This window comes from Etheostoma spectabile, unplaced genomic scaffold (genome assembly GCF_008692095.1).
Source record: "Etheostoma spectabile isolate EspeVRDwgs_2016 unplaced genomic scaffold, UIUC_Espe_1.0 scaffold00569866, whole genome shotgun sequence".
Classification (NCBI taxonomy): Eukaryota; Metazoa; Chordata; class Actinopteri; order Perciformes; family Percidae; genus Etheostoma; species Etheostoma spectabile.
In genome coordinates this window covers 5,525-19,659 of record NW_022605384.1, presented here as the reverse complement: position 1 = coordinate 19,659, position 14,135 = coordinate 5,525, and the positions used below count along the sequence as shown (strand labels likewise).

At 49.3% G+C, this 14,135-nt stretch overlaps 1 protein-coding gene across 1 annotated transcript; it reads right to left on the bottom strand.

The window, feature by feature from the left end:
* Nucleotides 1–639: 639 nt before the first annotated feature.
* On the bottom strand, nucleotides 640–13,655 carry LOC116685473 (NACHT, LRR and PYD domains-containing protein 12; the record flags this gene model as incomplete). The annotated part of the gene is given in 8 exon segments (XM_032510516.1): nucleotides 640–1,184; nucleotides 2,407–2,453; nucleotides 2,651–2,812; nucleotides 3,740–3,913; nucleotides 4,083–4,256; nucleotides 4,425–4,598; nucleotides 4,769–4,942; nucleotides 11,792–13,655. Coding segments are annotated over 8 exon segments (3,299 nt in total), but the record flags the coding sequence as incomplete, so codon positions are not given.
* Nucleotides 13,656–14,135: the final 480 nt, after the last annotated feature.

Sequence of the window (14,135 nt, the reverse complement as noted above, 5' to 3'; positions counted from 1 at the left end):
AGAACACAGAGACACTGAGGAACCTAACCCTATCCCTAGACCCTAACCCTACACAGAACACAGAGACACTGAGGAACCAAACCCTAGACCCTAACCCTACACAGAACACAGAGACACTGAGGAACCTAACCCTATCCCTAGACCCTAACCCTACACAGAACACAGAGACACTGAGGAACCAAACCCTAGACCCAAACCCTACACAGAACACAAAGACACTGAGGAACCTAACCCTATCCCTAGACCCTACACAGAACACAGAGACACTGAGGAACCTAACCCTATCCCTAGACCCTAACCCTACACAGAACACAGAGACACTGAGGAACCAAACCCTAACCCTAGACCCTAACCCTACACAGAACACAGAGACACTGAGGAACCTAACCCTATCCCTAGACCCTAACCCTATACAGAAAACAGAGAAACTGAGGAACCAAACCCTAGACTCTAACCCTACACAGAACACAGAGACACTGAGGAACCAATCCCTAGACCCTAACCCTACACAGAACACAGAGACACTGAGGAAACTAACGCTAAATCTAGACCCTAACCCTACACGGAACACAGAGACACTGAGGAACCTGACCCTATCCCTAGACCCTAATCCTACACAGAACACAGAGACACTGAGGAACCTAACCCTAGACCCTACATAGAACACAGAGACACTGAGGAACCAAACGCAAACCCAAACCCAGGATAGAGAGGTTCAGTGAATGTGGTGTTGAAGGTGTGGAGGTGGATCAGTGAGTCAGAGGAGACTGTGTAGAAGGACAGAGAGCCAGCAGGACAGTCCACATACACTGCTACTCTACCAGAGAAAGAGGAGGACTCAGGGAGGACTGTTTCTCTGTTATTGTGCCAGACAGAGAAACGACCATAATAGCAGAACAGACTCCAGGACTGATCATTACGTCCAAACCAACATTCATCTCGGTTTCCTCTCCTGCTGATTCCTCTGTAACTCACTGATATGTAAACCCATCCTTTGGTCTGGATCTCCCAGTAACAGCGACCAGTCAGACCCTCTCTACACAGCAGCTGATACCAGGACTCAAACCTCTCTGGATGATCAGGATACGGCTGATCCTCAATCACACATGTCACCGTCCTGTTGTTGTCAGACAGTTTGAGTTTCCTGTTCATCGTGTTCTGGTCCAGGGAGAGTTCACAGGAATCTGACGGAGACAACGAGACACATCACAGCATCAGTTCATCATCTTGATGGTTATTGTTACTTTATTAAAAGACTGACTCTTAATTAGATCAAAACTTCACAACGACTCATCTTTTTGGATCTTCTTTCAAACTGAGAATGTAGGTACAAAAGCTTTGATTTCATTTTCTGCTGTTTTAAAATGTGTACACACAAACAGACACCCACACATACACACACACACAGGTAATATTTAACACATACATATAAATACAGACAGTGCTGCTCATGAGTATAGGAACCCATGCTTAAGTTGACTAAAAAGAGGAATAAATTAATCTTAATGCCTTAATTAAAAATGTAGGAAATACCTTTAATGACACCAATTTACTTTGTCAATGAATAATATTTCATCAATAAATAAATGTTCTTCCTTAAAATACGGGAGGGGGGGCATGAGTATACACCCCCCAATGTTAATATACAGGGGCATAAGTACACTCCCTCCATGTTAATATACAGGGGCCATAAGTATACACCCCCCTATGTTAAAATACAGGGGTACACACTCACATCTACAGACCTGCTCTTCAGACACACACTCACACACTCCGATGGGCCACTCAGGGTTCAGGGTCTTGCCTAAGGACCCTTCAACATGGCCGGGGATCAAACCACCAACCTTCAGATTGGCAGCCGTCCCGTCAGTAAGAGCAATAAGTTAAAGTCCAATAAGTCCTTAATCAAACCGTAACAAAGGAAATATCAACAAGTCACTGACACAAGGTCATATTTGATTAAATCTAGGAACACTCAGCCCAGTTTTTATTTTTAAAGAACTACACAAAAACAATTGTTTTCCAACTTTCTCTGTCTACCGCAACTTCATTGCAACAAAAACACAAAAAGCATCAGAACTTTTATTGCAATTGTTTACAAAAGCTCCTGCAACATGAGATATTTTGGGCCGCAACTATCTAAAAAGAAATCAGCAACGTCCTGGAGGGACTGCTTAGTGGTGGGGGCTAAATGAGATCAGGGATTTTGGAATATGTGGTCAGTGAATGCATTTGTGTAAGACAAGAAAATGATTCACAGTTTGGTCCCCACAGACTTCTGTTAGGCTAACTGTGTTAGAGTTTAACAAAGGGACTTTAACAACACTAATACAATACTAACACAATACCAATCCTACTTGAACATGTGCTCCTTGTTTTCATGAATCAAAGTGAACACACACTCACACTTCCTCAGACCAGGTTTCAGCCACTGCTCTCCACCAGGTTCCAGCCTGGAGGAGGAAACAAAGTCAGAATGAACCCTCAGAAGCTTCCTCAGAAACCATCTGCAAAATGTATAACACATTACAGGTAACTGGTGAACATCAACATGATCAGCAGTGCTGCTGGTACACCCTGTGGACCAACAGTCCTCAGCTTGGCAGTGTGACAGAGAAACAGTGAGTGAGAATGTGTTGTCTGTTCATGCCTGAGAGTGTCCAGTCTCCAGTGTGGATCCTCCAGTCTAGCAGACAGTAGCTCCACTCCAGAGTTTCCTGGATGATTGTAGGTCAGGTCCAGCACTCTCAGATGGGAGGGGTTGGAGGCCAGAGAAGTACAGCCTTCCTCTGTGATCAGACAGCCTGACAGGCTGAACACACACAAACACACACAAATAATATATTTAATTTAATGTTGTCTTATTCTGCAGCAACCCAAATTCAGCACATTGGGGGAGTAAAGAGCCAAATAGAGCGGCAGAATCGGTGCAAATATTATAAGTTGGCATAGCCCTAAAACTTTCATTATCAATGCTGGCAGACAGCAGACATTTGATGTGACCAAATCACAGAGTATCATACAGACTTCTGAGGTTAAACAAAGGGCTAAGTCTTCACGAACCCTTTAGTAACATATCAGGCTCTTTAGACAGATAGATAGATAGATAGATAGATAGATAGATAGATAGATAGATAGATAGATAGATAGATATTATTGATCCCCAAAAATGGGAAATTACAGTGTTACAGCAGCACACGTACATTAGTCACACAACACAGAATATAAATATAAATGAGATACTAGGAAATAATATACATACATACAATATACATGAAATGATAATAATAAGAAAATATAAGAATAAAATACAAGAACAAATATTTAAATATATACAGGATGGGAAAACAAAATGTGCAACTGCTTAAGTTATATGCTAAATATATGCTAAATTTCCAATGAACCAAATGTGCAGGTTGCCCTTATTGCAATATTGTGCAAGATGTTAAGCCTTCTTTACAAGCTTGTGTCTAACTGTCTTCTTACTGTAAATTATTGTTACATTGTCTTGTTAATACATTTTTAAAATTTGACAATGTAGTGGTACATTGAGATCAAAGGAAAGATATTTTACATAAAAGTGTAGTCTAAATATTTCTTAGCAACCTGCGATTTAAACTTTTTTTAGAATCAAATCGTGACCTTAGAAGGAAAGTTGTAATCAAAGGTTTGGAGAAAGGTGACACCCCAATCAAACCACATTTACATGTTTCTTGTTTAACAAATGCTGAATCCTGACCTGAGAGTCTCCAGTTTACAGTGTGGACTCTCCAGTCCAGCAGAGAGCAGCTCCACTCCTGAATCCTGCAGGTTGTTGTTACTCAGGTCCAGCTCTCTCAGACTAGAGGACTCTGAGCTGAGAACTGGGGACAGATCTTCACAACTTATCTCTGACAGGTTACAGCCACTCAGCCTAAAAATATGTGCAGAACATATGTGAAAACATTTCTATGTATATTTAATATAGCTTATCCCTATATTTAGGTATGCATTACTTTAATGAAAGAGAAATGTTGAACTCACTAATGACAACTGACATGTGACAGATCTGATTAATCTTTTACAGGTTTCTTATTCCTTACCTGAGAGTCTCCAGTTTACAGTGTGGACCCTGCAGTCCAACAGAGAGCAGCTCCACTCCTGATTCCTGCAGGTTGTTGTTACTCAGGTCCAGCTCTCTCAGACTAGAGGACTCTGAGCTGAGAACTGAGGACAGATCTTCACAACTTCTCTCTGACAGGTTACAGCCACTCAGCCTGAAAATATGTGCAGAACACGTGTGTAAGATTTCTATATTTATTTAATATAACTTGCCCTTATATTTAAGAATGCATTACTTTAATGAAAGAGAAGTGAGTAAATAACTAAAGAAAACTGACATATGACAGATCTGATTAATCTTTTACAGGTTTATTATTCCTGACCTGAGTGTCTCCAGTTTACAGTGTGGACTCTCCAGTCCAGCAGAGAGCAGCTCCACTCCTGAATCCTGCAGGTTGTTGTTACTCAGGTCCAGCTCTCTCAGACCAGAGGACTCTGAGCTGAGAACTGAGGACAGATCTTCACAACTTCTCTCTGACAGGTTACAGACACTCAGCCTGAAGATGTATGCAGAACATATGTGAAAACATTTCTATATTTATTTAATATAGCTTTACCCTTATATTTAGGTATGCACTACTTTAATGAAAGAGAAATGTTGAGCTCACTGAAGACAACTGACATGTGACAGATCTGATTAATCTTTTACAGGTTTATCATTCCTGACCTGAGAGTCTCCAGAGTGCAGTGTGGACTCTTCAGTCCAACAGAGAGCAGCTTCACTCCTGAATCCTGCAGGTTGTTGTTACTCAGGTCCAGCTCTCTCAGACTAGAGGACTCTGAGCTGAGAACTGAGGACAGATCTTCACAACTTCTCTTTGACAGGTTACAGCCACTCAGCCTGAAGAAGAGTTTGTAATAAAGACAAACAATTATTGACAGAGAAATTCATTTAGAAATTCAGTCTTTTATCTCATATTTCTCTGTAGTAGTGTCTTAAATTATTATAACTTTCATGCTTATTATATATTCATATCTTGCTTGTCATATATTCTTACATGCTTATTATATTTTATAATCTTATATGCACATTTAGCAAACTGTTTTTCTTTAGTTGCTGCTGTTTCAGAAGTTGTAGATGTCTCACCGTTGTATACCACAGAGGTAGCAAGTGTCTTAGATTCGAGGTCGGTCAAAGTACACGTCGCCTAGCGACCTGCACTGTGCCCTGGTTTGTAGCGTAGGCATAAACCAAACAACAGATGTTCCCCTTCGAGGGGAACATCGAACTGCGTCGGTTACGACACTATGGGAACGCCTTTAGGCATGACAGGGCTGAATGCAAATGAAAACTACTCCAATCCTATTGGTCCTAGTGAGAACGGTAGCATGTGACGGCATAACCTTTAGGGGCATATAAGCACACCGCACATAGCTCATTAGCTTTTTTCTATTCAGCAGGCACGTTGGTTGATGTTGGTTTGAATAGCTCCTGTATCCTACTCACCTGGAATAATGTCCGAGCGCTTGTACCGGTTCCGGAGATGTGTGTCTCCCTGCCCGCGTTTCATCACGGTAGGCGATTCTCACGAACTGTGTGTTGCTTGTTTGGGCCTGTCGCACGCCACGGCAGCTCTTGAGGGGGCTGTTTGTGACCATTGCGAGGCCCTGCCCATGCGGGTACTGAGGTCCCGCGTGGCCCTCTTTTCCAGTGACGGACAGATACGCTCTCCCCGTGGCTCGGGCCCCGCGCTCGCTGAGGCGGCACGTCGGGTCCGGTCATGGGGTTCGCAGCAGGATCTGTTGGAGGGTTCCGAGACGGCTGAGGCCCTTTCTCGTCCTTCGTCTGCCGATTCCGACTCCCCTGGTCGTTACTCGGCTTCTTCTGTTCGGGGACGCAGGCTGGAGAGGCGGTCACGCTCTGGCTCTGAGGAGCCGGCTGTGCTTGGCGCCATGGAAGAGGTTGAGGACTTCCGGGTGTCGGACCGACGTCATCAGAAGAGCGCCGCGCCGGACTATGATGAGCTGTTGGATGTGGTGACTCGGGCCGTGGCAAAACTCGGACTGGATTGGCCACAGGCTGTGAGGGAGCTTAACGCTGGTGGCAGGCTGGATGATCGCTTCCTGCGGAGCCACTCCGTGCCCCCGCGCCGATCCATGCCGTTTTTTCCGGATTTACACAGTGAATTGTGTAGATCATGGGATAAACCTTATTCTGCCCGGCTTTCTACTCCCCAGCTGCTGGAGTTTGGCAATGTGGCAGGTATTAAGGACTGCGGCTACGGGACGATGCCGCGGGTTGAAGACTCTCTTGCTAGTTACCTCTCTCCCCAGCTGACGTCGTCTTTTGGCAAGCCGGCGCTGCCGACGGGTCCGTGTCGGGTGACTTCCTCGCTGGTGGGGAAGGCGTATATGGCGGCAGGCCAGGCTGGTGCGTGCTTGCACACCATGGCGGTTTTGCAGGCCTACCAGGCGGACCTGCTGCTGGAGATGGACGAGAGAGGAGGCCCCTCTGAGGAGGAGTTGGCGGAGCTACGCCGGGCCACGGATCTTTCGCTTCGTGCCACCAAGGCTACGGGCTGTGGGTCGCTCCATGTCTGTGTTGGTGGGTGTGGCCGGAGAGACACCTTTGGCTGAACCTTTCGGACATCAGGCAGAAGGACAGAGAATTCCTTCTGGATGCGCCGGTTTCTACTACGGGCCTGTTTGGGGAGGCGGTGAACTCTGTCGTCGACAGGTTTCGCCATGTGAGGTCCCAGGGGGAGGCATTCCAGCAGTTTTTCCCTCGCCGGACTGGATCCCGCTCTGCTGGGTCGGCTGGCCCTTCTCAGCCCTCTACCAGCTCCCACCGCCGGCGCCAGAGACAGAGTGTCGCTTCTCGCGGTCCCCCTCGAGTGGCTTGGGACGCTGGGCAACGCTCCCGCGCACCCCCCCCCCGGCAGGTCGGACCTGAGGGCCGTCATCCGGTCTCGGAGGGGGAAGGCGAGGCGGTCCTGACTGTGTGTTGGCCCCCGGAGGCCGACTGAGGTCCCCTCCAGGGGCTCGGGACGCACTAGCCGCCGCCGGGCCTTCTCCGCTCTGCCTTCCCCGAGGGGTGGCAGTGGGCCGGAGGTTCGGCTCCTGGACTACAGGTCGTCGGCGGGTTCTTCCTGGCAGCCCGCTTCAGGGGCTCTTCCGCGATCGGCACGTCGCACTGGCCACCAGCCCCGAGGGGTTGGTTCCGCTGGCGGATTTTGCAGACGCTTGGCGCGGTTTGGTGAACATGTCCCCATGGGTTCTGCGCACCGTCGTCGAAGGGTACAGGCTGCAGTTCCGGGTCCGCCCCCCGGCTTCTCTGGGGTGGTCCGGACTGTGGTGCGCCCGGACCAAGGCCTGGTGCTGGGACTGGAAGTGCGCTCGCTGCTGGAGAAGGGGGCCGTGGAGCTCGTTCCCCCGCAGGACAGCGGGTCCGGATTCTACAGCCGGTATTTCCTGGTTCCCAAGAAGGACGGGGGTCTGCGCCCTATTCTGGATCTGCGGGTTCTAAACCGGTCTCTGAGGAGATACAGGTTCAAGATGCTCACCATCCCCGCCATCGTGTGTCACATCCGGTCCGAGGACTGGTTTGTCACCGTGGATCTGAGGGACGCTTACTTCCACATCTCCATTCGTCCTTCCCACAGGAAGTTCCTGAGGTTCGCCTTCGGGGGCGTGGCGTACCAGTATCGGGTTCTTCCCTTCGGCCTGGCACTCTCCCCTCGCACTTTCACCAAGTGTATGGATGCGGCGCTGGCCCCTCTGCGGCTCCAGGGCATCCGGGTCCTCAATTACATCGACGACTGGCTTATCCTGGCTCAGTCTCGGGAGTTGGCGGTTCGGCATCGAGATGTCGTCCTTGCTCATCTTCTTCGTTTAGGGCTGAGGCTCAACGAGGGGAAGAGTGTGCTAGCACCCGCCCAAAGGACTGTCTTCTTAGGGGTGGTGTGGGACTCGTTGACAATGCTGGCACGTCTGTCTCCGGCTCGTGTCGAGTCCCTTCTGGCCGCGGTGAAGGGTGTGAGGCTGGGCCACGCCATCACAGTGAAACACTTCCAGAGGGTGTTGGGCCTCATGGCGGCTGCTTCCAGCGTGATACCTTCTGGTCTTCTGCACATGAGGGCCCTGCAGTGGTGGCTGAAGTCCAAGGGGTTCTCCCCGAGGGGGAACCCATTCCGCCTGATACGGGTTGCGCACAAATGTCTTCGTGCCCTGTCGGTGTGGAAGAAGCCTTGGTTCCTGTCCCAAGGACCCGCGCTGGGGGCTCCCTGTCGCCGTGTAATCGTTTCAACAGACGCTTCCCTCACCGGGTGGGGCGCGGTCATGGACGACCGCTCGGCGAAGGGTGTTTGGCAGGAGCGTCACTCGTCATGGCACATCAATTGCCTCGAGATGCTGGCCGTGTTCCGAGCTCTGCGGAGCTTCCTGCCTGCACTCCTGGGTCATCACGTGCTGGTCAGGTCCGACAATACAGCTGTGGTGGCCTATCTGAATCACCAGGGGGGTCTGCGCTCGCGCCCTCTCTGCAGACTGGCGCATCTGATCCTCCTGTGGTCCCAGCGGAGACTGCTCTCTCTCAGGGCGATGTTTATCCCTGGGCTTCAGAATCAGGGTGCGGACCTGCTGTCGAGACAGGGGCTGAGGCCCGGGGAATGGCGGCTCCACCCCGAGGTGGTGGAGTCCTTGTGCGCAACGTTCGGACCTATAGACGTGGACTTGTTTGCGTCTCAGGAGTCTACGCACTGTCCTCTGTGGTTCTCCCTGACGCCGCCGGCCCCGCTAGGGCTGGACGCCATGGTGCGGGAGTGGCCGAGGCTGCGTCTGTACGCTTTTCCCCCAGTCGCCCTGCTCCCGGGGATCCTGGAGAGGGTCCGTCGGGAGGGCATCTGCCTGCTTCTGGTAGCTCCATTCTGGCCGACCCGGGTGTGGTTCTCGGACCTGATGGCGCTCCTGGACGGTCTGCCGTGGCGCGTCCCTCTGAGGAGGGACCTGCTATCCCAGGACGGGGGCCGGGTTCTTCACCCTTGCCCCGCCCTGTGGCGGCTGTGGGTCTGGCCCTTGAGGGGGCCCAGTACCTGGAGGCGGGCCTGACGGAAGGAGCGGTCGAGACTCTCCTCAGCTCCTGGGCCCCGTCTACACGGAGGATGTATGGCCTGAAGTGGAACGTCTTCTCTGCCTGGTGCAGTGGACGCATGCTGGACCCAGTTACCTGCCCGGTGGTTCAGGTGCTGGAGTTTCTGCGGGACCGCTTCTCTGCGGGCCTTTCCCATCCACCCTCAAGGTTTACGTGGCAGCCATTTCGGCTTTCCACGCCCCTTCGGGGGATGGGTCTCTGGGGAGACTTCCCTTGGTCGTGCGGTTTCTCCGTGGGACCCGGAGGATGAGACCTGCGACTCGCCCTAGGATTCCCACCTGGGATCTGGCGGTGGTTCTCGAGGCTTTGGCTGAGGCCCCCTTCGAGCCCGTGGAGTCGGCTGAGGCCAAGTACCTGACCCTGAAGATGGCCTTCCTCCTTGCTATCACTTCTCTGAGGAGGGTGGGGGACCTCCAGGCTCTTTCGGTTGTTCCCCGGTGCCTGGAGTTTGCCCCGGGTAATGTGAGGGCCATCCTGCACCCCATTCCGGGCTACGTTCCCAAGGTGCAGTCCTCTGTTGCAGGGCCCATTGTACTGCAGGCGTTTCATCCTCCGCCTCATGTGACGGCGGTGGACGGGAGGCTCCATTTGCTCTGCCCTGTCAGAGCGCTGAGCGTCTTCGCTCTGAGGTCCTCCCGGTGGAGGAAGACGGACCAGTTGCTGGTGTGTTTCGGGTCCCCCAAGGCTGGGTTCCCCGCTTCCAAACATACTATCAGCAACTGGATTGTTCAGACTATCTCCCTGGCCTATCAGGTGCGCGGTTTGCCTTCACCTATGGCTGTACGGGCTCACTCCACGAGGGGCATGGCGGCCTCTACGGCTCTCCTCTCTGGGGCGTCTCTTCAGGGGGTTTGTGATGCAGCTGGCTGGGCCACTCCTCACACCTTCTTCAGGTTTTATAGTCTGGACCTTCCCTCCGCTCCTGGCACCCGGGTGCTCTCCTCCTAGTCGTGCCCAAGGGTTGCTTGCACGCTGGGCAGGCGGGGTTCGGCGCGGGTTAGTGGGTATCTCGTTCCCATAGTGTCGTAACCGACGCAGTTCGAGTTCCCCTCGAAGGGGAACGTCTCGGGTTACGTATGTAACCCTTGTTCCCGAGATAGGGGAACGAGACACTGCGTCGGTTCGCCGCCCCTCGCCCCGCCTGGAGTGCCATGCTTCATAAAAAGAGCTAATGAGCTATGTGCCGGTGTGCTTATATGCCCCTAAAGGTTATGCCGTCACATGCTACCGTTCTCACTAGGACCAATAGGATTGGAGTAGTTTTCATTTGCATTCAGCCCTGTCATGCCTAAAGGCGTTCCCATAGTGTCGTAACCGACGCAGTGTCTCGTTCCCCTATCTCGGGGAACAAGGGTTACATACGTAACCCGAGACGTTCTCTTTGTATCAACAACTGTGAAACTTTGTGTAAAAAAACGACTGGCTACAGAGAAATAGTTGAAGTTCCCCGAGAGTGATGCTGGAGATAGGTTGCTCTCTTCGCAGGTTCTTCCCTCTTGCAATTGTCTATCAAACTGCTCATTTGCCGTCTGAGTCTCTTTTCTTGCTTGACCGTGTTTATTTAGTAAAAAAAGTGTCCTGAACCTGACAATTATGTTGTTTCTGTCACAAATAATGTAAACCATCAAATTTCTAAGGTTGTCCTTACTGGGGTAATGATTTCATCCAATCAAATTCAAATTTGGTCTGTGTCATCTAAAGACCTCAACGATGAAAAGACATAAAAAGCATCAAGTTGGTTTGGCGTGGCGGGAATTATGAGCATTTATCAATGAACAAAGAAGTTATTGTAAGATCAATTATGCGTGAAATGTCCCACAATCAACAAGAGTCCAGACCTGAGGACATCTAGGCTTTAGCCACACCCCTTTCACAGCTAAAGAACTCTATGACATAAAGTCTTTGGATGAGATATTTGGCCTGCCCTCTATGATTTAGCCACGCCCCTTTTTAATAACTATCAAACCGTTTAATGTAGACTATTGAGTGAGGTATCATTGAACTCAGCAGATAGTTATATTTTCATTGGTGATGATTTGCAGTGTCCGAGAGCCGTGCACCTAACCCCGGCATGCAAGGAGGTGCAAGGGCCCGGCCAACTCTGACTGCAGCTTTAATATTGTGTATATTACTGGAATCAGACCGTTATTAATGGACTAGAAAAAAGTTGGATCCTAATCATTCACACAAATGAATTAAAGCCTTAAATGAACTACAAAATGCCAGATATTTATTAATTTTGCTGAAATAATCAGCGGAGATAAAATAAAACTGAAAAACTATTTGCAGGTTTTTCAATTGATTAATCAATGTGTTGACTGACTCTTAAGATTATCAGTTGACTTAACCCTCCTGTTGTCCTCCTTTAAAAATGTCTATATCTGAAATATGGGTTTCCTTTTTACCAAATTACCACAAAAAGTGGATTGGATTCCTTACAACGCTCTCTACAAATACAACTGATCACTTAAAAAGGGACAAAAATGTCAAGTCTTTGTCAGGTTTTGACCTGAGTGGAAAACACAAGGGTTACACATTCACTAGTTAAGAACAACCCTACACATCCCATCCAGTTAGTATCTGCAGTTATCTGATACTTACAGAGCTTTGATGGAGGCTTTGACCACTGGCAGCAGCCTCAGAAGAGCCTCCTCTGAAGCAGAGTATTTCTTCAGGTCAAACACGTCCAGATTGTTTCCTGATGACCGTAAGATGAAGACCAGAGCTGACCACTGAGCAGGAGACAGTTCATCTGTGGAGAGACTTCCTGAACTCAGGGCCTGTTGGATCTCCTCCACTAGAGAACCATCATTCAGTTCATTCAGACAGTGGAACAGATTGATGCTTCTCTCTGCAGACAGATTCTCACTGATCTTCATCTTGATGTACTCCACTGTTTCCTGATTGGTTTCTGGGCTAGTTCCTGTCGGTTTCAGCAGGTCTTCCAGAACAATCTGATTAGTCTCTAGTGAAAGACCCAGGAGGAATCGGAGGAACAGGTCCAGGTGTCCGTTTGGACTCTGTAAGGCCTTGTCAATAGCAAACCTGTGGACCTTAAACATCACCGATTTTTTGCTGAAAACCGTTTGCATTTGTTGAACCAGACTTTGCCCAAACATCACGTTCTTGTTTCTGTTAATGACTGCCCTCTCTACATGGAGAGCAGCCAGAAACTCCTGAACACTCAGATGGATGAAGTTAAACATCTTTTTTTTATCCTTCTTCTTCCCACGTTGCTCTTTGAAGATCTCTGTGAACACTCCTGAACACACCGAGGCTCCACTGACGTCAATGCCACTCTCTTTGAGATCTTTCTCGTAGAAGATCGGGTTGCCCTTTTCCAACTGATGGTAAGCCAGTTTTGCTAACGACTCAATACACTGAATGTACTCTTCTGGGTGAAACTTCTCTTTTGTCTGATGAATCTGATACACCAGGAATTCTGCGTACATCTCAGTCAGGGTCTTGGGCAGCTCTCCTCCCTCTCTGGTCTTCATCACCTCCTCCAGAACTGTAGCAGTGATCCAGCAGAAGACTGGGATGTGGCACATGATGTGGAGGCTCCGTGATGTCTTGATGTGGGAGATGATTCTGTCGGCCCGCTCCTGATCTCTGAATCTCTTTCTAAAGTACTCCTCCTTCTGTGGGTCAGTGAACCCTCTGACCTCTGTCATCATGTCTACAAAATCAGAATGGATCTGATTGGCTGCTGCAGGTCGTGTGGTTATCCAGATGCGAGCAGAGGGAAGCAGTTTCTTCGTGATGAGGTTCGTCAGCAGCTCGTCCACTGAGGTCGGCGCTGTCACATCAATTTTAACTGCCCTGTTTTTATTGGTGGAGCAGTCCAGATCAAGGCGGCTCTCATCCAGTCCGTCCAGAACAAACAGAAGTTTGAATTCACTCCTGTCAAAGTTGGTGTTTCCTGATGACTGCAGAGCTGTAAAGATGTAATTGAGAGCTTCTTCTTTGATGTCTCTGGTCCCCCAGATACATTCATGAATGAGCTCTGTCAAACACCACTTGTCCTCCTTCTTTAAATTCAGCTGGCGGAAGGTGAAGGGGAAAATGAGATGCACATCTTGATTGGTTTCTCCTTTACACCAGTCCAACACAAACTTGTTCACAAGAAAGGTTTTTCCAATTCCTGCGATTCCATTGGTCAGGACTGTCCTTATGGCTTTGTCTTCTATAGAGGGGTGTTTGAACATGTCACAAGGTGTAATGGTTGTCTCTGTATCGGCTGGCTTCACCGCTTCAAGCTGCATGACCTCATGCTGTGTGTTGATGTGGACGTCACCAGTAGCTCTGATGTACAGATGTGTGTAGATGTCATCCAGAGGTCGGCCATCTTTGTTCTGGGTCCACCCCTCCTGAGCACACCCAAACTCATCCTGGAGGTTTGGCTGGAGCTGTTGTTGGTAATATGAGATGTGTCGTGGTGGCTTTGGTACTGGAACAATCCCGTCTGCATTGAAAACAAAAATAACAAATATGAAGTATGATGATGTTGGTCTCCAGATGCAGTCTCCGTACACAAATACTCTAATAGTAAAGAATTGGCTGTTGTTATTTCCCCTCTACACTAATCACTACGGCAGAAGGTTCGGTGAGTGCAGGTTAGCGCATGCACAGTTATGTAGATGGTGTAGTATATGACGGATACTTGTGTTTCAGCTAGCTGTGCCCTCAATAAAAGTTTTAACTGAGTAAACGTCGTGTTTATTAGGAGTAACATTGGTAGCTGAGGATGGTTGTAAGATGGCAGCTAGTTATAAAGTTCCACCGAAGTTTGATGAAGCCAGACCATATGAGTGTTGGAAAAATGAAGTCAGAATCTGGACGAAGTTTACCGACCTCGACGAGACGAAACAAGCCCTTGCTGTTGCCTTGGGACTTGAGGGGAGAGCTCATGAAACAGCGATGGAAATACCCGCTGAAGAGTTGG